This window comes from Microcaecilia unicolor, chromosome 10 (assembly GCF_901765095.1).
Source record: "Microcaecilia unicolor chromosome 10, aMicUni1.1, whole genome shotgun sequence".
NCBI lineage: Eukaryota > Metazoa > Chordata > Amphibia > Gymnophiona > Siphonopidae > Microcaecilia > Microcaecilia unicolor.
The window spans coordinates 27,599,160-27,626,037 of NC_044040.1; the positions used below are offsets into that span (position 1 = coordinate 27,599,160).

The 26,878-nt window shown below is 43.8% G+C and overlaps 1 protein-coding gene across 1 annotated transcript in view; it reads left to right on the forward strand.

The window, feature by feature from the left end:
* Nucleotides 1-26,878, forward strand: part of MAGI2 (membrane associated guanylate kinase, WW and PDZ domain containing 2) — a 1,230,330-nt gene that overhangs the window by 1,017,708 nt on the left and 185,744 nt on the right. The window contains exon 13 of the mRNA XM_030216294.1: nt 19,310-19,401. Within this exon, the coding sequence (XP_030072154.1) occupies nt 19,310-19,401 (92 nt within the window). The remainder of the gene's footprint in view (nt 1-19,309; nt 19,402-26,878) is intronic.

A 26,878-nucleotide genomic window follows, 5' to 3' on the forward strand; every position in this document is an offset into this window, starting at 1 on the left:
GCAAAGCAATCAAGGAGCATGCAGCCAGAGAAGAACTATACACACATGGCTCAGGGCTGTGCCAGTCAAGTGTGCATGTCGACGGGACCCCATGCAGCCTGAGGACGCCGCTTGCATTGAGGTAGGGGACATGACACTAACTCAAACACAGCGCAGGGGCAGAGCCTGGCTCAAACACACAACAGGAACAGAACTTGGCTATGCCATACAGAACTCAAGGATAAGGGAAGCCACTCATGAGGGAACACTCTAAGCTGTACCATACAGCACTCAGGGAAAAGGGAAGCTACTCAAAGGAATACTCGATGGTGTGCCACTAGGCCCTCAAGGAAAAAGGGAAACCACTCATAGTAATGCACTAGGCTGTGCCACACAGCACTCAAGGGAAAAGGGGAGCCAACTATAGGAATACACTCTAGGCTGTACCTTACAGCACTCAGGGAAAGGGGAACCCACTCATAGAAACACTCAAGGCTGTACCTTACAGCACTCAGGGAAAAGGGGAATCCACTCATAGGAACACTCTAGGCTGTACCTTACAGCACTCAGGGAAAAGGGGAAGCCACTCATAGGAACACTGTAGGCTGTACCTTACAGCACTCAGAGAAAAGGGAAAGCCACTTATAGGAACACTCTAGGCTGTACCTTACAGCACTCAGGGAAAAGGGGAAGCCACTCATAGGAACACTCTAGGCTGTACCTTACAGCACTCAGGGAAAAGGTAAAGGAAAACCACCTATAGGAATACACAAGGCTGTGCCACAGAATCAAATAACAGACAGTAGAAACAAAGGGAAAATCAAGCAAACAGGGAAAGCTGCCTTTACATACACATCAGAAAGAAGCAGGGCTTGCGCTGCAGTCAAAGGTATAAAGCATACAAAGGAAAAAAAACAAACAATGTTCTTACCAAAACTCAGCCAGTACACACAGCCAGATAGGGAAGGGAAAGACAGGCAGAGAGAGCATACCCAGCTGCACGGGAGCAAGGTAATCAATTAAAGCAGCTAGGCTGTGAAGGCAAAGTAATCGAGAAATGCAGCTGGGCTGGCAACAACCAGCTCTCTGAAGAGTGAAAGGTAACAAGGGAAACCACACAAGGAAACAAAACAGGTTTAAGCTAGAGAGCCTAGAAACAAGAAAAGAATCTATTCAGGTTCAGACCAGAACCACACACAGAACAGGACTTTGCTTGAGGAGCAAAGTTAACAAACAAGTAATCCATACAGGTTAAAACCAGAACAACACACACAGAGAAACAGAAAAGGGCTTTGCTTGAGAGCAAACCAAAACCACTCACACAGGGCTCTGGGCTGTGCCCAAAGGCATAGCATAACAAGAAGACTAATTCCCCCAGAATCAAAGAACAGTACAACAAGAAAAAGGAAAATAGGCAACGTAGAAAAGCTCCCTGGGTCCTTGTAAAGGAGTAGGCTGATGATGTCACAAGTAGGAAATGAAGCAGAAGCAGGGAGACCAAAGCAAGGCTTGGCTTCAGGGACACCAAAGCGAGGCTTGGCTAACAGGAAGAACAACAACAGGGAAAAATGCAGACGAGAGGTCACGGAGCTAGATACAAAGAAACAGTAAGTCTGAACATAAGGGCACGGCCACAACCATGACAGTAGGACTGCATTTTTGCGGTCCTACATGCCCAGTTAATTACCTAAGCAGCTGCCAGCACCCACATAATTCCCGGCTCCACCCCTTGTGCCACCCCTCAAATGCCCACTTTCAGCATGGTCTCTGAATGCCGAAATTCAGCGGCACTGTCTGGTTAAGTGTTGCTGAGTATCAGCGGCTAGTCAGGAGGCTCTGCTGCCCATTTAAATTGCTTTGACTATCAACTTGAAAGACTGTACCTTGCAGGAATTGAGCACCTGTTGATGTGCTTAGTTCCAAAAGCTAAAGAGAATAGCTGGGTTTTCCTTCCTGATTTAAATTTATTTTAAGAAGCATCGTTCCTCAAATCACCTGGAAGTGAGTTCTAAAGTGATAGAGCCAAGTAGCCAAAATTACTCCTTGAGTGGTTTCTAACATAAGCACCAACGGAGGTGGAACATACAATAGATTATTCTGAGATATTCAAAGGAGTCAAGAGGAGGAATAAGGGGTGTAATAAGGGAAACAGTATAATGTGGAATATTTGACTGCAAGACCTGAAATGTCTGAACAAGTAGGAGAAACATGCAGAGCATGACTCATGGAATTCTTTCCATGCCCTCTGTATATGTGTGTGTTTGTGTGTGTGTGTCTATTTTGTATGTTTGTGTTTATGTGGGTGTGTGAGTGAGTGCATGGTTTTGTGTGTCTGTGCATTTATTGTTTTGTGTGTATACATGATTGCATATGTGTATCTATATGTGTTCTGTACGACTGTGTGAGAGAGCAGATGAGAGGAGAGGGCAGTTTGAAAAGCGCAATCCCTTCATCGCTGTGTTACAGTGAATCAGCGTATGTATGCTGCAGCTGTTGAAACTGGTTCTCACATACAAATATACAGGGAACATTGGGGGGGAGGGAGGGGGTTCGTTTCTCTGCTGTCCCATAGCACATGCAGAAACTTTACTTGTACAGCTCAAGAACTTTCCCCACTCACCTCCTCCTTTCCTGCGACTGGAGTTCCACCCCCAGTGCATTGCCATTGGTTGGATTCTACGCCCAGCCTCTGCTGCTAGTTACTTTGGAAGCAGGCAGAGCAGGGTCAGTCAGGCAGCAGGGACTCAGGATTAGAGAACTGCAGACAGAGATTTAAAACTCAGAAAAATTTCCAGGCACATTAGCCAACCTTCTACCTTCTAGACATCAGTGCCGAAATCTGTTGAATCCAGGAACAAGCCAGACAGTTGGCAGTCCTGATCTCCTGAGTCCTGAGCACGTCTTACAGGCCCCCTAAGTGTTTGGGCTGAAAGCATTGCCTAGATTGGCAATACATTAATCTGACCCTGCCCATGGAAACAGATATTAGTTGGCAATATAAATAGCGACCAAAGAGAAACAGCAACAAAATGACATATAAATCAGAATAAATAACAATATATCCCATAACAGATAGGGAATTATTTATAATCCCTGTATGTATGTGTGTGTGTGTGTGTGTGTGTGCTGTGCAGGTGCTATGTCTCTGAGGGGTAGCTATGGGGGCTAAGGGTACTTGCAGGGGGTAGTTTGGGGGTGATGGAGCAGTTATGTGGTATAATTGTGGGGGCGGAGCAGTTGCTAGGGGGAAGTTGAGGGTGACAGAGGAGTTATTGGGAGGGGTAGTTTGGGGAATTGGAGTTCAGTTTGGTGGTAGTTTTGGGATATAGGGGCAATTAGGGGTAGAGAGAGTATAGAATGGGGAGAGGCAGCTTGAAAGGAGCCAGTGGCGTAGCCACAGGTGGGCTTGGGTGGGCCAGGGCCCACCCATTTATGGCTCAGGCCCACCCAACAGTAGCACATGTTTAGTGGTAACTGGTGGGAATCCCAAGCTCCACCAGCTGAAGATTTTCCCCTGATGGTAACGAAAACGCTACTCTCCACAACACCGGCTCCTGCACATGCTCAGTTTTCAGTGCATTCCTGCTGCCAAGGTGGAAAGAAGCATTTTCCCATTTTTTTGAGGGGGGGGGGAGAACACTTGGTACCCACCCAATTCTTGTCTAGGCCCACCCAAAATCTGTTGTCTGGCTACGTCCCTGAAAGGAGCAATTCCCCAATTGCTGTGTTTCAGTTCAACTTTGTTTCTATGATACAGGAGCTGAAAATGCTTCTCCCATAGAAATGCATTGGGCCATTTTGTGGGGGATCCTTATTTCTTGGAACTCCTGTTCTGAGCTGGCCCAATTTTCAAACCGCTATGCCAAGTTTCGTCCCATTCTGTAAAATTTTCAGAAAGTTATTTTGCCTGCAGAGAGACAGATGGGACGGAAGCGATAAGGCTTTCGCAATGCCTTCTGTGTAATTGTTTCCAACTTCAATTGGGTTGAAATTCTCCAGAAGTGGTGGCCAGTGCAGCTCCTTCAGAAGTGGAGTGACATGATTTGCGTTTTTAGTATCGTAAACAAGTTGCCCGTCAGTGTTCTGGGTTAGATGAATTCATTGTGTTGTTGTTGCTGGTGATGATTAATTACTAACATGTATTAGAGTGAGAAGATCCTCTGAGTCTAGAAATGAGTTCACAGCATGAATCTTCTTCAAGGCAAATAAGGACTTTTTGACAAATGTACATACCTGCGGGATAGAATTAAGATGATTATCCAGCAAAATCTCTATCATTTACACTAATACTTTCATTTCTGTCAGAATACCTTAAATAGATACCTCTGGAATGACAAGTTGCTTCTTATTTGAGGGGATTTAGTTTTAGTTTGGTTGCCAGCAGCCAAGATACCGTAGCTAGAAGGTTGTTAGGCTGTATAGAGAGAGGTGTGACCAGCAGAAGAAAGGGGGTGTTGATGCCCCTGTATAAGTCGTTGGTGAGGCCCCACCTGGAGTATTGTGTTCAGTTTTGGAGGTTGTATCTTGTTAAGGATGTAAAAAGAATTGAAGCGGTGCAAAGAAAAGCTACGAGAATGGTATGGGATTTGCGTTACAAGACGTATGAGGAGAGACTTGCTGACCTGAACATGTATACTCTGGAGGAAAGGAGAAACAGGGGTGATATGATACAGACGTTCAAATATTTGAAAGGTATTAATCCTCAAACGAACCTTTTCCGGAGATGGGAAGGTGGTAGAACGAGAGGACATGAAATGAGATTGAAGGGGGGCAGACTCAAGAAAAATGTCAGGAAGTATTTTTTCACGGAGAGAGTGGTGGATGCTTGGAATGCCCTCCCGCGGGAGGTGGTGGAAATGAAAACAGTAACGGAATTCAAACATGCGTGGGATAAGCATAAAGGAATTCTGTGCCGAAGGAATGGATCCTCAGGAGCTACAAATGCACTCAGTCTGCTGCCCCTCACTACCTCTCTACCCTCATCTCCCCTTACGTTCCCGCCCGTAACCTCCGTTCACAGGATAAATCCCTCCTCTCAGTACCCTTCTCCACCACCGCCAACTCCAGGCTCCGCTCATTCTGCCTCGCCTCACCCTATGCTTGGAACAACCTTCCTGAACCCTTACGCCAAGCCCCCTCCCTGCCCATCTTCAAGTCTTTGCTTAAAGCCCACCTCTTCAATGCTGCGTTCGGCACCTAACCCTTACCGTTCAGTGAATCCAGACTGCCCCAATTTGACTGCCCCTATCGGACCGACCGTTCACTTGTCTATTAGATTGTAAGCTCTTTGAGCAGGGACTGTCTCTCTTTGTTAAATTGTACAGCGCTGCGTAACCCTAGTAGTGCTCTAGAAATGTTAAGTAGTAGTAGTAGTAGTAGTAGTCAGGATCGGGAGGCGGGGCTGGTGGTTGGGAGGCAGGGATAGTGCTGGACAGACTTGTACGGTCTGTGCCAGAGCCGGTGGAGGGAGGCGGGGCTGGTGGTTGGGAGGCGGGACTAGTGCTGGGCAGACTTATACGGTCTGTGCCCTGAAGAGCACAGGTACAAATCAAAGTAGGGTATACACAAAAAGCAGCAAATATGAGTAATCTTGTTGGGCAGACTGGATGGACCGTGCAGGTCTTTTTCTGCCGTCATCTACTATGTTACTATGTAGATACTGTGTCCACAAATACATATTAAATTTTTGCCAGTGCTGCAGCTTCATCATCATCCATAGAAATCAACAGATGAATATCACCTGCATAAAAATATCCATTTATTCCACAATTCTAAGTGCAGCCAGGGAGAAATGAAGAGGGTTGGTGACAAGATGGGCCCTTGAGGGACATCACAATCCAGGGGGTGTGGTAATTAAATTTCCTACCCCAAGGAACCTGGAAAGATTGTTCTAAGAAAGGCCTAAACCTTTTTTATTTATTCATTTATTTAGTTATTTATTTCTATGACGCAGAGTGCAAAAATGCATACATAATAGTAATAAAAACAAAACAAAAACAAGCATACAAAGGATTAAAACAAGACAATTAACATACAGATAACTGAAAAGGGCCATAATGTTATATATCCTGCATAGCCGAACCCAGCATCATTAATATAAATCAAAAATCCTGTTGATGTAGAAAGCATTAACTAGAAAAATTGTCATCATCAAATGCTTGGGAAAAGAACCATATATATGCCTTCAGCTGTTCCTTAAACATTGACATGTCTGAGGAAATCTTAAGGTCAATGAGGAGTCTGTTATACTCATAAAGCTCAGCAATAGAGAAGGTACAACATCTAGTTTCCTCAAAATAGACCTTAGCCAGAGATGGAATGGATAATGTCAGGGTCTTTTCAGACCTAAGTGCTCCTGCATGTTGATAGAGTTGTATAATGGTACAGGGATAATGAGCAGTATTTGGCTGCGGAAGCCTTATGTATTAAGGCTAGAATTTTAAATCTGATCTGAATATCCGATAACTCACAGGCAGCAATGCAAGAGCTTAAGATCGGGTAAGATGTGACTGTGGTGAGGAGTACTAGTCAAAAGCCGTGTAGCAGCATTCTGCACAAGTTGTAGGACTTTTAACTTTATCTGTGGTAGACCAAGATAAAGTGTGTTACAATAGTCTAGTTTAGTAAAAAATAAGATTTCAAGGACTGTCCTAAAATCATTCACAGATAGCATTGGCTTAAGCTTATTCAGCAGTCTGAGACAGAAAAAGCAGACTGCACAACCACTTTAAGTCGAGCTTTCATTGAGATTGAGGAGTCGAATGAATTTGCACAATGAATTGCTAGGAAATTGAAATATTGTATTCATCATAAGTCAGAAGTAGGTATATTGCACAAAGATGAGCAAATGAACACAATTTTAAAGCTGTTTCCTGTATATGTACATCTTCTAGTCTTGATAGCAAGAGCTGATGATCAGTGAGATCAAAAACTGCAAAGTAAAAGAGCATCTTTTCCGGCATCTGGTTGCATCATTATCTCAAAGATCATAGCTCTTAGAGTTGTCACTGGTCTGTGTCCTTTAAGAAATCCAGATTGAGTTGAAGAACATTTGTTTAGGAAATCAATTAAGTGGCCATCTATCACTTTTTCTGTAAACTTGGCCATGAAAGGTAAATTTGAAACTGAATAATAATGTGCTGGGTTGGACGTAAGAGAAACAGAGACAAGTCACATTACACGGAACCAAGTCCCTTGCTGCTTCAGCTTTGGAGCCTTCCAACTGACAGTGGCAGATGGTGGAAGTCAAAACGCAACTGGACTTGAAAGTTCTGGAGTCAAAGAATGCTAGCCAGGTTAAAACCAAGACTAGACAAATAGATATATATGAGTTGGTTTTGCTGTAGTACTTCCTGTCTGGAGGGAAGGAGTGGGCTAGATGTGTTCATGAGGTCTTTTCCAGTCCTCTGTTTTAATGATTGTATTATCTCTTTTCCCTGAAAAAAATGTGTTTCATATGTTTCCATCTTCTACATTTAATTGTATGCGCAATCTATTTGTAAAGGTCAACACTTATGTGTGAAAGAAAAGACATTTTCTATTTTAATAGTTTTTGAAGCAGATAACTTTTTATGCACTAGTTGTTGAGTTGAGGCTCATGAGCCGAACGTTGGCATCAGTATCACCTAACAGGAGCCTTCTTCAAAAGCTCACAGTTAACTAAAAAAACTTTAATCGCAAAATAAAAACTATAGCAAAATTGTTTTGTCATAAGCATAAGACGCACGAATCGAGAGACAGATGCAATTCAATAGCTGATTCCATGGACACACTGAAGCCCAAAGGAAATACAGTATAACTGAAATTTGACTAGAAATGGAGATTCCAGGGTCAATATTCAGAGCTGTTTTAACCGGGCAGGACAGGCTCCTGGCCAGTTAAATCACTTGTGTGGAGCTATCAAGGAATATTCAACAACACTTACCTGGTTAGTTCCGCTGACTATCAGCACTAACCACTAAAGTCATGGCCAGCTATTTTGTGGGCAGTCCAGGGGCAGAGTCGGTACTTATGCAGTTAAGTGCCAGTATGCAGCACTTAATTGCCTAAGGGCCCTGTTTACTAAGGTGTGCTAGTGTTTTTAGCACGTGCTAATGCTAGAGACACCCATGGGAATATATGGGTGTCTCTAGCGTTAGCGTATGCTAATTTTCTAACAAGTTTTCAGACTAGAAATGTTAACCCTAAGTTTTCCAAATCCATAGTGGTTAAGTGCTGAATATCGCACTTAACCGGATAAGGGCTAGCCAGACACACAAACCCAGATATCAGTGCCGGTGCCTGGCCATGGCCCAGCATTGTCTATCTGGACATTACACTGCCATCTGAATATTTACCCCCCTCCATTTTTATCATTTACACAACAGAGAAAGTGGTGCTGTATTTATATAGAAATATATGTATGTTGCACATTTAATTCCCCATTTTTCTATTCAGAACAAGTGCCACCCAGGACTGGTTTCCGAATGGATTCCTCTGGCAAGTATTATGCTGTGTCCATTGTCCTTTCACATAACTGTGTTCCATTGTATGTGTTTTAATTATGATCATGATGGTCCAGTCACTCCTCTGTATTGTGTAGCTTCTTGTCTGTTTTGTGCAGTTTAGCTGAGTCATAGTGACTCAGCCATTACTGACGCATGAAGTAACCCCATGTAGCACTTAAGTAGGGTTAAGAATTTAGCTAATTCCGAGTTCAGCTTTGGACAAATGTTATTTAGAGGCCAGCTCACACATTTCTGGTCCAAGATAATGTGAGTAAGAACTATTGAAGTAAAGAATATGTACCATTTTCAGATGATCGCTTTGGCTGTGGTTTTTTTTTTAATCTGTTGCCAGGAAATAAGCTGAAAGTGTTTTCAAGCCCTAAAGATGTGTCATATCACAGTCTGGAAACTCATGCTCAGGATTTCAGTTAGTTAATAGAGCCCCATGTGGACAGGGATATTGGACCATGGACAGTATTTTACAGGTACAGAATATATCGTGCTTGGCTGAGGTGACCAGGTTTGTTCCACATTGTAGTAAACAGGCTAAGGACGTTTAATTTAGTTTTGAAAATGGAAACCAAAGTAGTTTACAATCAGCAGTGCATCTGTGAACTTGTAATTCAAGTATGTATCCATGCATGCAACAGGATAAAACCAGGACAGCCTCAGCCAATCCTTTTTGACATGGAGCTTATTGACATAGTATTTATATATAGGGAAGGGGTTTTTTTTTTCATCTTCAACCTTAAGAGGTATGTAGGCTAGCTTCTTTAAGGGGGTCTTTTACTAAAGCTTAGCTTGAGTTATCTGCAGCAGGGTCCATAGGAATAAAATGGGTCCTGCTGCAGATAACTCGAGCTAATCTTTAGTAAAACATCCCCTAAGTTATTTAGTACTTTTTCTGAGATTTTAGAATTCTTAAGAAAATAATGAGGAACACCCCCCCCCCCCCCGTGTGCACTGGGGCAGTATTCTATAAGTGCCATAGAGGGGCATAATCGAACATCGCCAGTGAAATAGGTCGCCGGCAATCTATTTTGGCGGTAGCGCAACAGCTGGCTGGAACCGTATTTTCGAAAAAGATGGCCGGCCATCTTTTTTTTCCATAATACGGTTTAGCCCGGCCAAATGCCAGAGTTCGCCGGGTTTCAGATCGCCGGTTTTGTTTTTCAGCGATAATGTGAAAAAATGCCGGCCATCTCAAACCCGGTGAAATCCAAGGCATTTGGTCATGGGAGGAGCCAGCATTTGTAGTGCACTGGTCCCCCTGACATTCCAGGACACCAACCAGGCACCCTAGGGGGCACTTCTAAAAATGTTACAAAAATACACAAATAGCTCCCAGGTGCATAGCTCCCTTACCTTGGGTGCTGAGCCCCCCAAACCCACTCCCCACAACTCTACACCATTACCATAGCCCTTATGGGTGAAGGGGGGCACCTACATGTAGGTACAGTGGGTTTTGGGGGGGGTTTGGAGGGCTCAACACTTAGCACCACAAGTGTAACAGGTAGGGGGGGAATGGGCCTGGGTCTGCCTGCTTGAAGTGCACTGCACCCATTAAAAACTGCTCCAGGGACTTGCATACTGCTGTCAGGGACCTGGGTATGACATTAGAGGCTGGCAAAAAAAAGTGCTTTATTTTTATTTTTTTCGTGTGGGAGGGGGTTGGTGACCACTGGGGGAGTACGGGGAGGTCATCCCCCATTCCCTCCAGTGGTCATCTGGTCAGTTGGGGCACCTTTTTGAGGCTTGGTCGTGAAAATAAAAGGACCAAGTAAACCCGGCGAAATACTGATTAACGCCACTTTTCTTTTTTTCCATTCTCTGCAAAAGCTGGCCACCTGGTAGCCACGCCCATGTCCCGCCTTCGCTTTGCCGCCGACACGCCCCCTTGAACTTTCACCGGCGCAGCGACGGGAAAGCGGCGATGGTGTCAAAAATGACGCTTTCAATTATACCGATTTCGCCACTTTTGCGAGATTGCCAGCCATCTCCCGATTTATGTCGGAAGAACGCCGGCGATCACTTTCGATAATAAGCCTGACAGTGCCTAACTGCAAGGGGGCATACGCGTGAGCGAAACATGTGCAGACCATGAGAGAATGTCCCAGTTATGCATGTAGTTTATAGAATACTATAAATTATGTGCATCTCTTGGCGCACCTGGGCACGCCAACTTACAGCTACCATGAGTGCGCCAATGCTGACGTCTGTTAATATTCTATAATGGAATCTTGGTACCAGATGCTGTGTCAGAATTGGTGCTAAGGTCACGGCATTGGGGCTCCTAAACTGGGGCACCAGTTATAGAATTGCCCCGTTTACCTATAACTAATTAGACTTTATAATTTCCCCTAGTTCAACAGGGAACTCATTTTTGAAACAGAAAAACGTCCAAAAAACAGCACAAAGTGGCAGATGGACGGGTTTGGTTTTTTTGCCAAAACGTACAAATTTCTATTTTTGAAACCCATTTTAAAGATGTTGTTCTATGTAGTTCGTCTGCAGTGCATCCAAATCACAAGGGATGTTTTGGGGGTAAGTATCTGGGTGTTCCCAGAACTTGGACGTTTTTCTGCCATAATGAAACAAAGCAAAAACGTCCAGGGCTAAATGTCAGATGTTTTGATCTAGACCTGTTTCAATCATGACTAAGTCACAAAGAGGTGCCCTAAATAACCAGATGACCAATGCAGGGATTAAGGCATGACCCTCCCTCTTACCACCTCAGTAGTTACTGACCCCCTCCCTCCCCCCCCCCCCCCCCAAAGATGTGAAAGAAACAGTACATACTGTAACCAGGTACCTCTCTTGTGCAGCCAAGGATAGAACAATCTCCTCCAGCCACAGGCTCCCGGTACAGTGAAGAAAAACTTCAATCTTAACAACTTTTATTCCATGCAGGTTTCTAGTATACAGTTCCAATAGCAGCATAGCACATACCCGGATTCAATACAGACTTACAGGCTTCAGTCTGGGCTCTTCATCTACTACTACTACTACTACTATTTAGCATTTCTATAGCGCTACAAGGCATACGCAGCGCTGTACAAACATAGAAGAAAGACAGTCCCTGCTCAAAGAGCTTACAATCTAATAGGCACAATAAACAGTAATTCAATTCCCCAGACAAACAGTTCTTTCAGTTCATCATCACAGTTCAGTCACCCAGTAGCAGTTTCTACCTTCTATCCTTTTTACCTTCAGGAGAGTTCAATATTTTAGGGACTCCTTCTTCCCAAGGGTTTTCCCCTGCATCAGCTTCACAGTGAATTCAATACTTTTGGGACTTCCTCTCACCCAAGGAATTTCAGCCTGCTTCAGTACTTTAGGGACCTCCTTGCCCAAGGGTTTTCAGCCTGCAACTGCTTCTCTCTCCTGAACTGAAGTCAACTCCACTGCTGCTCTCCTGGGACTCCTTCCCACCTGCCTAATCAATCCCTGGCTTCAGCTACCACCACCAATCATTCTCCTTCCATTAGCTTCCCCCACACCCATACCAGCTGAGTTGAGCATTAAACTAATGAGACCAATGATGAGCTCCTGCACACAGGGTTTCCTAACTCTCTTTCCGCCTAGTGGCAGCCACTCTACACAACCTGCCAGCTTACACCCATGTCTTCCCCGATTGCAGCTAGGAGTCCAGTCCGGGTTCTTCATCTCCCACTCTGGCTCCTTGCCTGCAATGCCTTCTGGGACTTGTATTTCAGACTGAAACTGCCTTAACCCAACTATCCTGGAGGTGACTTTATCACAATACCAGCCTCTACGACAGCTTCAGATGTTATGGCCAGTTCTATTAAAGCAGCAAAGAGGTCCCTGGAGTAACCTAGTTGTCGGTGCAGTGGGCTATAGAGAAGGGAACCCAATCCCATATCCTACTCTAACTGTTACGCTTGTGATGGAAAGTATGAGCCCACCAAAACCCACCAAAAACCTACTGTACCCACATATAGGTGACACCTGCAGCCATAAGGGTTATTGTAGTGGTGTATAGTTGGGTGTAGTAGGCTTTTGGTGGGTTTTGGAGGACTCCACATTCAATATAAAGGTGTAACTGTGAGATGTGTACCATGGGCCTTTTATATGAAGTTCATTGCAATGCCCCCTAGGGTGCTCCACTTCTCTGCTGGGATGTCTGTGTAGCCACTCTATTAAGAATTCTGCCCCCGCCCCCCATACATCCCAATAGCTTTTTGTATGCATTTTTCCCTTGGACGTTTTTGGGGAGGGTTTTGAAAATGCACTGAGCAGAAAACGTCTGGGAAATGGCCATTTTTGAAACAAGAAGATAGACATTTATCTGCTTCAAAAATGGCCATGTTCGTCACTTGATTTTTGGACATTTTCAGCAAAACGTCCAAAATCAGATTTAGTCGTCATATCGAAAATGCCCCTCTACATCTATTTAGGTATTAACACAACAACAGCGAGAGGCCAAATTTTGTCTCTCTAATATAAATGTTTCCAATTGTGCAGGAACAACATTTTGGACATATTCTGGTCTTTCTCTGTGTGTTTCTCTCAAAAGCAAAAATGGGATGGAGTCTTTGGGCAGCAAAGAATATTTTAGAGAGGTGTTTTCAGGAGATACAATTAGGGCATTTCCAAAGCCACAAATGCATATTCACAGCTGTAGACAATAGTCTCTATTTTCTTTTACATTACAGATTTTTGTTTTCTCCCACCCTTTATTTCTGCAATCACCCATAGGAATATATGGGTGTCTCTAGCATTAGCGTGCACTAAAATGCTAGTGTGCCTTATTTATTTAGATGTTGCTCACACCTTTTTCAGTAGTAGCTCAAGGTGAGTTACATTCAGGTACACTGGATATTTCTCTGTCCCAGGAGGGCTCACAATCTGAGGCAATGGAGGGTTAAGTGACTTGCCCAAGATCCCAAGGAGCAGCAGTGGGATTTGAACCGGCCACCTCTGGATTGAGAGACCGGTGCTCTAACCACTAGGCCACTCCTCCACTCCTTAGTAAACAAGGCCCATTATTTGCCCTAATGGTCCTTTTTTTAAAATATCGTGGCTATATTTAAGTTGCTGCAGGTTATTGAATAATGAGATGCAAAATATTTTATTTTTATTTTTATTTCTTCTCATCAATGCATGTTAATGGCAAAAACCTTAACACTATTTAGTAAATAGGCCCCTTTGAAAATTCATCTTGATTTCTTAATGGTCACCCAAAATGTTGTTCTCCATGAGCTTATACTGGACCCTGGATTTCTGCCCCTTGGGGTACGTCTCATTTCCTAAATGATGACATGGGTTGACCACCTCAATCTTTTTTTATTTTAAAGGTTTTTAGGCATTTGGTTTTCACTACACTGTTTTTTAGGACTTTCCAATGAGAATAGCTGAGCATAATCATTTTATTCTTTCCACTCCTTCTAGGCTAAGAAAGTCTAATGTGATGTTATTTTTAGCTGGTAGACGGAATGAGTGACTACCAAAGCATGATAACAATGCACAGAACTCATATTTTAATTAACATGTAAAAGAGGATTCAAGTAGAGTGATTTAATTGAAATGTTTATTGTAGCATCCCTGGTGTCAAATCAGTGCATAAAACTATCAGTTTTTAGGGGCCAGCCTGCTGACTCAGTGCCAGTGCTGTACAGCCGTGCAGAAGGACCTGACCTCAATTCACAGGTTAGGTTTTCCGAGTCCTTCCTGCTGTGGCTTGTGAGGTTGTGGAGGCAAAATTTACATCCCCTGGGGTGTGAGAGCAGAGTGCTAGTCTTCAAGCAACGGCAGTATCTAGTGTCCAGATTTAAGACTCACGATTGCGGTGTTCCAGAAAGGCCTGCTGGCTCCAGCCAAGGTCTGCGGCTATGATGTCTGGGGGAGAAACTACTACTACTACTACTTATCATTTCTATAGTGCTGCTAGATGTACACAATGCTGTACACTAAACACATTTATTTATTTTGCACATTTATATCCCACTTTTTTCCACAGGGATGCAGACTCAAAATGGCTTACAATGTTGTACAAATACAATTACATGAAACAGGAGAGAAGGAACAGCGTTAGAAGAAACAGGGAAAGGGAAGAGAGACTATCTGAAGACGGCAGTCAGAGAGAGGCTGGTCTTCGTTAGACTCCAGATGTTGAGATGGCTCAGAGTAGCTAGGACAACTGTCTGCATGGCAATCCATGATGGAGAGCTGGCGAAATACCCATCCAGACCAGGAGAAAGAAGCAGGCCACGATTAGAATCGGGGAAGGCTGGAAAAGATGTGAAGAGGCTGGACTGGCCAAGCCGGAACAAAATGGTGCAAGTTGCATTGAAAACTGCTTCAGTACTGACCACCAGCACCCTAAACGAGTGGAGCAGCGACCAGGAGATGAGGTGCTAGAAGCCCAACGGCGCTGCAGCGATGAACAATGGCTGGTGAACGGGCTGAGTACCAGAAGCAGGAGCGGTCCGGAGAGATGAAATGGGAACTGGGGGAGATCCAGCTGGAGGTTGTCAATCTTGGGAGAGAGAGCAGGGAAGTTGTAGCCAAGAACAAATGCTAACGCTCACAGCACAAACAGGTCAGACTGCAGTTAGTCGGCAGCTGGTCTGCGGAACCGCAGCAACGAGCAGATCCAACTAGACAGACGATAACTCACGGCGCCCCAGTCCAAAACAGGCGCAGGTCCAGCGGTAAGGAGCCGATCCACGGCCAAGCGCCGGCGGATTACCCGAGGGCCCCCGAGACCAACGACACAGGCTACACGAGCACTGACGATGCGATCGAGCTGACAGCCTGCCCACGACACGCAGGAGGAGATGAGCTATGTTGGCCGGAGCTCCCCCTCGATTTTCCGCAGCAGAACAGGTGAAAAGGAGAAAATCAGTTCGCCGCAGCAACGAAGGAAGCTGGCACAAACAAAATCAGGCCAATATACAGCCAATATGTAACCGATCAATGGTTAGCTCCGAGATGGCATCAGGAGCTAACGGTTCTTTAGCCCGTTATTCAGCCGCCATTTTGCCAGACAGTCCCTGCTCAACAGAGTTTGCAATCTGTTCAAGACAGACATACAGGGCAAGTAAGAGATTAGGGAATTACTTATTGTAGAAATGATTAAAACGAGTACTGAACAGGTGACTAGGAATTAGAAGTTGAAAGCAGCCTCAAAAAAAGTGGTCTTTTAGAATAGGCATATAAAGCAGCAAGATTAAAGGACTAGAGTCTGGAGTTGGCAGAGGAGAAGAACAGTATCGATAAGAGAGACTTACCCAATGAACAGAGTTTCCGGGGAGGGACGTAGGGAGAGATAAGAGTGGAAAGATACTGAAGAGCTGCAGAATGAACGCACGGGTAAGTCAATAAGAGGAGTTTGAACAGAATGAGGGAATGAGCCAATGAAGTGAATTTAGGAGATGGCTAATATGAGCGTAGCAACACATGCAATATAAATCATGCAGCAGAATTCTGAACATATTTAAGGAGAGAGAGATGGTTTAGTGGGAGATCTTTGGTAGTGTGTTCAGAAAGGAAGAGACAAATTTTGGTGATGTTATAGAGAGAGAAAGAAAAAAGCCCAGCTATTTGCAAATTAAAATTCATTGCTCCATGCCCAGTAGCAACTGAGTTTGAATCCCAAAGAAGAAGTAGGAAGGAACTAGTGGGCTAAAAAACGTAGATATAGATAAATAGAGATAATTAGAGATATACATAAAGAGAGAGAGAACTTAAAATTTGATTTAGTTTAATTTAGTTACTTGATATACCATTTCCTACAAAAAAATTTAAAGCGGTTTACAATAAAAACATAAAAAGTAAACTGTTACAAAAATTTGAAATGCTTTTAATCTTAATCATAAAATCAAACTGAATAGGTTCTGTGACCCCCCCCCCCCCCCCCCCCCCCCCCATAGTATTTCTTCCAAAAATATTTATGGCCTAAGCTCCAATGCAGAAGCACTTTAGGCAGGATTCTATATATGGCGCCTGAAAAATCAATGCTGAATAAAATACGTTTAGGTGTATTCTATAAAGTACACCTAAAGTTAAGCATACTTTATAGAATAGGCCTAGATTTCCATGCAGATTACAGAATATGCCCCATCCACGTGACTAAATTTAGTCACAGGCAGTTACGCGCAAGCAGGGGCGTATCTGGACTTCGGTGGGAGGGGGGGCCAGAGCCAGTGAGGGGGCACATTTTAGCCCCCCCCCCCCGCCCACAACTTTGAGCCCCCCTGCTGACGACCCTCTCCACCCCCTTCTGCCACCAACCCTCCCCCGCCGCCGTCGCTGGCGGGGGACCCCAACCCCCACCAGCTAAGATCCTTCCGTTGCAAAGCTGGTGGAGACCCCATCCCCCGCCAGCCAAGGTCCTCTCTTCTGTTGCAGCAAAGGTTCCTTCAGTTTCAAATTCTGCGTCTGACGTCCTGCACGTAGTATGTGCAGGACGTCAGACTCAGAACAGGAAGCTTTGCTGCAACAAAAGAGAGGACATCGGCTGGCAGGGGTTGGGGACCCCCGCCAGCAAAGATAGGTGACGGCAGGTTGGCGGCAGGAGGGAGGGTGGAGAGGGTCATTGGCAGGGGGGTCCAGGGCCAAATCTACGGGGGCCCCACGCAGATACGCCCCTGTGCGCAAGTAAACCCTATGCCTAAATTAGGCGTGGACTATGTGTATTCTGTAACAACACATAGATTTGAGAAATGCCTACAACCCTAGGCCACACCCCTTTTTCAGCTATGTGACTTAGAATTTACACGCATCACGTTTAGAATGCGCTTAGACTGTTCTTTGCGTAAAATTCTATTTAATGTTGTTTAGTGTTGATAATTGCTTAAGTGGCAATTATCGGTGCTGATTGGCTTGCTAACTAATTAAGTTGCGTGCGCAAATCCAGAATACAACCATATTTGCGCCCATAATTTAAGTTATGTTATATAGAATCTGGGGATTTATACCTTCAATCGTTTGTCTATGAGATTTAATTAAATAAAGTAAAGGAATGGTGTTACGAGAAAAATGTTGTCTGCATAGTATAACACTTTATTGCTGCTCAGAGTCCCTATAAAGATGTTGTTTTATAGTAGAAACTACTTTTATTAGGAGGAAACTAGAATCCTTTTAGTGACATATTTGAGAAACCAATTTATCTGAAGATTAAGGGCATAGTTATCAACATTTTTAAGACATGTCATTTTACCATTAACATGCTATTTTAGCACAGCTCGCATTTTATGCAATGAGACCTAGGGGTTGTTCTGCTGAGCTGCAGCAGAATCTGGGCTTATTGCAGGTTAATGAGGGATTTTCCCATGTGCTAAGCCCAGATCGAACGTGGCTTTTTTTAGGGCTTTTTCTTTTGTTTTAATTACAAGTTGTGTGCGCAGTACCTGCAAAGAATTTAGGAGTCATGAAGTGTTCCCGTGTTAACTCTGATAGCCAAGTAGTGCTTGCTAATCATAACATGGAAGCACCCACTCTCTGCCCATGACACACTCCCTCCAAAAAACATTTATAAAAAAATCGTTTTCCTTTACTATGCAGAGCCAAATGATGAACCGCGTTGGCAGTGGCAATTGAGCTTTTGTGGATTTGAGACAAGACTGGTGCACTGGATAAAGCAGCATAATTACTTAACCCTATTTGAGAGTTGGCGTTGGCCACGTTCTTTCTGCTTTGTATTGTGTGATACTCAAGTGAATACACATCCCTCTCAGACTGTTGATGCAGGCCTAGTGGCCGAAACACAGCCTGTGTCGAGTTTTGGATGTTAATAAGTGATTTGAACGTACAGAGAGCGCCATTTAGTGTGAATTTGTCACCTTCACTGTGTGTTGGGTGTTAAAAAAATCGGTAATGGATGATTTAGTGTGTGTAAATAGGCGGTATACCCCAAAATGCTTTAACGAATTCTGCAGTAGCCTGTTAGCATTTAGTAGTTGCATGGTAAGGGCTCAATACTCTTTAGTACAAGAGCCCCCTGGTTACTAATAACTGGGATTAAATAACTTCCTAATGGTAGCCCACATTAATAACTTCCCACCTTAATGAATCACATTCTTGGCATGAAAATTTTACATTGTATATAATGAGAACTCCGGTTCTCAATATACTTTTGAAGCATTCCCCGAGTTTGAACTAATTTCTCACATACTCATGTCTTCCAGTGTAGATGTCTACATTATCATTCCACTGATTTATGTTTTCACTGGTGATGGATTAACTCTTGGACGTAGTGTTAATTCTTTGAAAGATCCTCAAAGAGCAACAGATTATGTCAATGTCTTAAAAATATTCATCAGGCAATATTAGAAGAGCGATACTTCCGTTCCCATACCTCTGAACTAAGGGTGGGAGGGGAAATGGTTTACACTTTGAATGGTTTACACTGTTTATAGAAACTCCAAGAAAGAACGGATTCAACATAGGAAAATATGTTAGCTGTCTGGATTACAGCCACGTGATGGCATTCTCCACAAATGCAAGATTTCTCCTGGGGGGGTGGGGGACATTCTTTTTAATTAAAAGGTCAGAATAAATACGTTTTGAATTACCAGAGTCATCCTGGTTTAGGTACCTTTAATAATGCTCTTTGAACCTTGTTGCCTGTGATAGGAACGAAAAGTCACTTGTAGCCCCACGGGTGGGAATAAACTGTTCCCCCCCCCCCCCACCCCATGTGCAGTTAGTTTTTCCATTCACCTTTTCTCTTTATGTTCTTCCATTGTTGTTTCCACCTGGGAACCCTAACAGGTTTTGCCATTAACCATTTCCGTGGAACTAATCACCATGTATTGAGCGGCTCTTGGGGAAGTTTTCTTGCACTAGGTTAATGCTGAGCTCATTTTCTTTCAAAGCAGGTCCAGATTACAAAGAACTGGATGTTCATCTGCGGAGGTTGGAGTCCGGCTTCGGGTTCCGAATACTCGGAGGAGATGAACCTGGGCAGCCCGTAAGTTGTGTTTTCTGTACATACAGTTTTCAGAGTTAGACTCTGCTGCCTTTTATACCACATTTGTAATAGGCATAGTGTCTGCTCATGTAATACTTTATAGTAGTTGGTACCGCAGGGCAGTAAATAAACAGCTCTCTCAAACTGTCAGCATCTCCATCAAAAATTTGCCACTCTGGTGCACTTTCTATTAAGTTGGGAAGAGAGCAGCTTCCAAGGCCAGATATTACTTGGTGCTGTTCTATAATGATGTTTGATTGAATAATTGGCTTCCCTATAGTGAAAGAACATTAGTTTAGCAAATGTGCTTGTCTAGGTACATCCTGTGAGATTGGATAAGTAAATACTGTCTTGGCTATGTAATATCAGCACTCGTATATGCTATAGCTGTTGTGTTGTGTTGTGTTGGGACTAGTGCTGGGCAGACTTATACGGTCTGTGCCGGGGCTGGTGGTTGGGCGGCGGGGATGGTGCTGGGCAGACTTATACGGTCTGTGCCAGAGCCGGTGGTGGGAGGCAGGGATAGTGCTGGGAAGACTTATACGGTCTGCACCAGAGCTGGTGGTGGGAGGCAGACTGGTAGTTGGGAGGCGGGGATAGTGCTGGGCAGACTTATACGGTCTGTGCCAGAGCTGGTGGAGGGAGGCGGGGTTGGTGGTTGGGAGGCAGGGATAGGGCTGGCCAGACTTATATGGTCTGTGCACTGAAGAGGACAGTACAAATAAAAAAGTAGCACATATGAATTTATCTTCTTGGGCAGACTGGATGGACCGTGCAGGTCTTTTTCTGCCGTCATCTACTATGTTACTATATGTTACTATGTTTGGTCAAAATGTTTAATTACGGAATCAGTCGATTCAATTTTCATCATATAATTTTTGTGTTTGAATATTTTTATTTTAAATTCAAAAGCTAAATTACAAAATCAACTGATTCAAATTCACAAACAATTACCAAGAGGAAAAGTATAAAACCTCTCAAGATTCAATTAACATATAACAATCCAACAACTCCCACATGCGTTTTCATTTAGGTACCAAAATAACCCCTTTCCTCTAATATCTTCTCATATTTTCTAAATAAACAGAGCCATTGCCACCATAAAATAACATGTACATTACTATTATCCTTCCAATGATTTACAATCATTTTTAGTGCCATTGTAATTAAAAAATCCAAAAAGACGCTTTCTAGATTTTGGAATGGCAGCTGAAAGAATCACATTTTTAATTGTGGTCCTGGACAATACAATAACACACTGGGATAGTTATGTTTTATTATTTTGTATTTATTATATTTTATTTCATGTGCACAAAGGCATCAGACTGTTATCCTCTACATTAATATCAAACCAATACAGCTTTAACCTGTGGTGCAATAGAACTTTGAAAATAGCCACCTCTGGTGTACAGATAATTAATTTCTCAAGCTTATAATGCAAGTTACAAAGAAAATGTTCACTCCTTTAAACCGAGCCAGTTACTTAAACTAGTTTGTTCACAATGCATGGATCAAGTGGTGCTCGTTTCTTGTCAGATGGGAATTTCTGTCTAAAACCAAACAACATATGCCAGGCCATTATCAGAGGCTTCCATTTCACAGAAAAGATGACAGACGGTTGGTAGTATCATCGAACGGGAGATGTATTACTTGCTGCTCAAAAGTTCAATTGCATAACGATCAGTCTCCAGTTTAGACGACACTGTGTCTTTGCTGCTGAGCTACTTCTTCACCGTGTGCAGGGTTGAATTCCAATGCATTGTCATATCCTGAATGAGGGTTTCTTCTCGCTTATACAAGTGAAGCTGCTACATTTTCCGTTCTGTACTATATGCTGGACTGTTCTTGAAATAGCATGGCCCACTACCTTAAAACACTTGGTCAGATCATGCCTATTGCATATGCAGAAGTTGCTCTGTTTATTCACAATTGCAACACATGCGCAACGCAGGGCTGATGTTGAAAGGGTACCAATCCAACCGCAGCCATAACGTTTCATGCTTTACCAGTGGAAAATGTGGTAGCTTTCCCCCAAATATTCTAGGAATGTGCAATAGGTGAGAAATGTTCAGCTCACGTTTCTGTATAGTGTTGCTCTTCAAAATGGACGACACTCCAAGTAAATGATTTAAAACTCCCAAGTGTTGTCAGTGAGATGACTGTCATTGGCAATCAATAACCAGTAGTTTACTGTCAGGGTTGCACAAAGAGCTTCTTCCAAAAGCTGGTGTATCTTGTAGTCATGAGATGATGTTGATTGGTCTTCCGTTCTTCACAATCCATTTTACGATGGCATTCGTAATGCTGTTGTAGTTCTCCTGACCCATCAGCTTTGCCAAGTTCTGAAGCTGTAACCGCATTGCCTGATTCTGGCCCGGTTCTGAATTCTTTGACGAGGACGAGGCAGCAAGGGAACCACATTTGACTATCAATGATGCACATGCAGTAAAGTCATGCTTATTAAGCATATGATAATTCAACCATGACTTGATCTGGTGATATTTTAATTCTCCCTTTCAGTACTTGCAAACTATGACATTTTTCATTTTAGATAACCCAAGTGGATTCTCAGTATAGTCTAGTGAGCTCTACTGGAAGCACCACAGAATGAAATTAAGCTTGAAGAAATTCACTGAAAGAAGTTTTAAATACTTACTGCTGTACTACAGCTTGCCTGCACTTTTGCTATGTAGCATCTGAACTTGTCGAAAGCATCCAACATCTGTATTAAATGAAACTGGCATCACTGAGGCCAGTCTTCCATGGTTTAGACTTCCTGTTGCTCATTCCAAAACTTTGGGTTTGAATGAGATGGATGTCACCTACTGGCCTGTATCTATCCAAAGAAGCTATTTAAGTCTGTTCTACTGCAGTGGAGAAGGTGCAACTGGAAACATCGGCTACCTCACAATCTGCTCAGTTGTCCTTTGGGGATCCCACTTAGCCATGCCTGTGAAATGCAGGCCTGAAGATTGTTCAGGCCAAGGGTTTTATGAAGTACATATGTGTGAAGAGAAGCAGAGAACTTGCTGGTTGTAACAGCTTTGTAACCACAAGTTTTTCCATTTGGACTTTTCTTAGAATAACCTCCATTAACTGCTAGAAAAACACGCAATGCATAGTATTAAGGTGTAATAAATGTAATAAATAAGACCCTTGCCCAAAGGCGGGGCAGAGATAAGGTTTGAGCTGTGTCATAGAGGCTCGGTCTGTCAGGTGAGCATGCTTTGTGATTTCTGCTAATAAACATTGATCTTGACAGACTTCCAAATTGATCTCAAGAGCATTTCTGTGTCACCTTCTAAGAACAGCCTCTGGTTACACCAGTTACTTTTTCTTGATTTTACTCCTGCAAACAATTTGAATACCCTATGTTTAAAATAATTTGCTTAGTGAAGCATACATTTTTAAATTACAATTTTAACAGATCAGTAGATATGACTTTTTTTTAATTATCTGTTCTTCACCAAATGAATAATATTAGCATAAATCTACATAAAGAGAGTAAGTCTACAGCAGAGCACCTAGGATAGGAGGGTAAGCAGGTGCCTATTTCAAACCTATTCTGTAAGGAAACGTAGGTGCCTACCTTTTGTTTTGTATGGAATACTAAGTACATAAGTAATGCCACACTGGGAAAAGACCAAGGGTCCATCGAGCCCAGCATCCTGTCCACGACAGCGGCCAATCCAGGCCAAGGGCACCTGGCGAGCTTCCCAAATGTACAAACATTCTATACATGTTATTCCTGAAATTGTGGATTTTTCCCAAGTCCATTTAGTAGCGGTTTATGGACTTGTCATTTAGGAAACCGTCTAACCCCTTTTTAAACTCTGCCAAGCTAACCGCCTTCACCACTAAGGCAAGTGGCAGAAAATGTCCCTAAGGCTGGTATAAATGCCTGGGCTTCGAAGTTAGCCAGAATGCACATAAATTATAGAAATCTATCATTTGTGTGCGTTTGCATGTTCTGCTCATGAGCTGTTCAACTTTGGGTGCAAGGACTTACACCAAGTGAAAACAGGTGTGAATCCTAGTGGGCAAGCTGGGCGTGCATCTGCAGTATTCTGTAATACCGTGTGCAGTTTTCCGGAATGACCGTGACCTGCCCTTGCCCCTCCCATGGCAATGCTTCCTTTGCAGTTGAGCGCGGATACGCTTAGGCGCTATCCTATTACTGGGCGTGTCAGTGTGTTTCCGCACCAAGCTGCCGTTTCAGCCTCACTTCGCCTTGCATCCGTCGGAATGCGTTTCAACGCTGACATTTGAGTGTGGAATTAGTGCCTTACTTTAGGTGGCATGCCCCTGGATTCTATGTAGCGTGACTTAGGTTACAAGTGCAAAACCGGTAGTATTCAGGATTTGTGCGTGCAACTTAATTAGTCAACAAGCCAATCAGCTCTGATAATTGCCAATTGATAAGCAATTATTAAAACTAATTGACATTAATTAGAGTTTATGTGCATAATAGTCGAAGCATATTCTGTAACCTGTTGCATGAAAATTCTAGGTCACATAGTTGACATGGGCGTGGCCATGGGCATGGAAGGGGCTGGTCATGGGCATTTCTAAAATATATGCACATTGTTATAGAATACACCCAGTTTGCACCAGGGGCGTAGTCACACTTCGGCGGGAGGGGGGTCCAGAGCCTGAGGTGAGGGGACACATTATAGCCCCCCCCCCGGCGCCACCCCCCCCCCACCATTGCTGACACCCCCCCCGCCATTGCCGACCCCTCCCCGCCGCCACAACCACCACCAACAACAACTTTGACCCCCCCTGCCGACGACCCTCTCGACCCCCCCTTCCCGCCGCCAACCCTCCCCCGTTGTCACCTTTGCTGGCGGGGGACCCTAACCCCTGCCAGCCGAGGTCCTTTTCTTCCTTCGTTCTGTTTCTGACGTTCTGCACATTGTACGTGCAGGACGTCAGACTCACAGAAACAGAATGAAGCCTTGCGATCTGCATGGCTTCGTTCTGTTTCTGTGAGTCTGACGTCCTGCACATTGTACGTGCAGGACATCAGACTCAGAAACAGAAAGAAGGAAGGAAGAAGAGGACCTCGGCTGGCGGGGATTGGGGTCCCCTGCCAGCAAAGATAGCAGACGGCGACGGCGGGTTGGCAGCGGGAGGGGGGTCCAGGGCCAAATCTACAGGGGCCCAGGCCCCCGTGGCCCCACGTAGCTATGCCCCTGGTTTGCACCTAATTTATGTGTTGGCATTTACACCAAGTTTTACTTGGCGTAACTGCCTGGAACCACATTTTGTCGTGCGGACGAGCATTCAGCGCATTCTATAAATTGCAATGACATTTAGGCATATTCTATGTTTAACTCTTTTTTTTATTGACGATAAGATCCATACAAACCATCACCAGTATGTATATACATATATCATAGTACAAAAGCCCAACAACTGACATTCCCATAAAAGTCAATAAATCCCCCCCCCCTTTTTCCCTTCCCACATACCCCCTCTCTCCCTTGTATTATGTTAAATCCTGTCTATTCGCAAATTGCCTAACACATTACATAGTTCTCATGTTGCATTTCTCATTTTTTGCTTACAATATTTATTTAGGCATATTCTATAAAGTACACCTAAATTTAGGCTTGCTTTAAAAAATATGCCTAGGTGTATTTTTTCATCGTTGATTTTTAGAATCTAGTCCCATTTGTAGAATTCCCTCCTAAAATTCTTATTTACTAATGTGCTGTAACGGTTTGCAGTTACCACACAATAACTGCAAAACCTCCATGTGGGCAGGCCACATATTTCTGGGAAGACTACTGGGCACTACAGTCTGCTAATTATATGGCAGATAGAAGGCAGTTCTATAATGGATGCTTCCACTTACGCATGCATCATGAGCTAGATTCTATATATGGGGCATAAAAAAATCGATGCTGAAAAATACCCACGTAAATGGTATTGTATAAGCCGTGCCTAAGTTTGGTCACGGTTTATAGAATACACTTTTAAGCGGATAGTCATGCGTAAATTTAGGCATGGCCGTTTGCACCAACGAAAACGTGGTTCAAATGCCTGCACTTTAACTTACGCACAGAGCACCATTATTCTGTAATTACACGCTTAACTCGAAACCTCACCCCTGTTCCACCCTGAAATGGCCATGGCCTTCCCATTTCTGTGCCCCCTTTTTTGGACCAAGTAAATTTTAGCGGCAGATCCCACGCCTAACTTTGCACGTATTGACCCCTATTAAATCTAATTAGTGCCAATAACTGCTTGTTAAAAAGGCAATTATTGACTAATTGGCTTGTTATTCAATTAAATTGCACATGCAAATCAAGAACATGCCTAAATTTGCTCACGGAATTTATGGCAACCTTATAAAATCAGGGGGCACGTGCGTACATAGACAGAATACTGACATTGACCTGCGTATGTGTGCAATTGTCCCCTTAAGCGCTATTCTATAAGAGCACACCAAAGTCACAGTGCACCTAAATACAAGATGGGGGCAAAGACAGGGATGGAACATGGGCCGGGCTCCCACTCACTTGCGCATTTTATAGAATATTGTAAGTTACATGTACCCTTGCCGCATTTGGATGTGCGCAGTTACACCAGGGGGTCCACTTATACAATTACCTCCATAATGACCTATGCACTTAGCTACACCTCATGAGGTGGTGTTAAAGGTCTACATTCTCTGACATGTTAATGTTTAATGCACGGTAACGGCACACACGTTTACTATAAGGCACAATCCCTGACCAGTCTCCACCCCAAAGTGACATTTTTCACCTTAACTACTTACCCCCAGGTTCTATAAAGGACACCAAAAACTGGGTTTGGATCCCAGATCGGCACCCAAAATAATTAGTTAATAGGCTCCAATGATTTAATTATTGGAGCGAACAAGCAATTGGTACTAATTGTGATTTCGACGCCAATCTAGCTACATGCTATTCTGTAACAATAGGCCTCTAAATTGGATTATGCGTAACTTAAAAGGGGGTGTGGCCATGGGAGGGGCATGGATGGGTCAGGAGCTTCACATAAGAGCACGTAGTGTTACAGAATAACAGTGATCTGCACCCAATTTCCACATCAGAATTTACAGCAGGTTTCATCTGGCATAAGTCCTCATACCCAAATTTGAGTGCCGTGGAGGGGCATAATCGAATGGGGACGACCATCTCCATCTTTCGTTTCGATAATACGGTCGGGAACGTCCAAATCTCAACATTTAGGTCGACCTAAATGTTGAGATGGTCGACCTTAGAGATGGTCATCCCCATTTTTCGGCCATAATGGAATCTGAGGACGCCCATCTCAAGAACGACCAAATCCAAGGCATTTGGTCGTGGGAGGAGCCAGTATTCGTAGTGCACTGGTCCCCCTCACATGCCAGGACACCAACCAAGCACCCTAGGGGGCACTGCAGTAGACTTCACAAATTGCTCCCAGGTGCATAGCTCCCTTACCTTCGGTGCTGAGCCCCCCA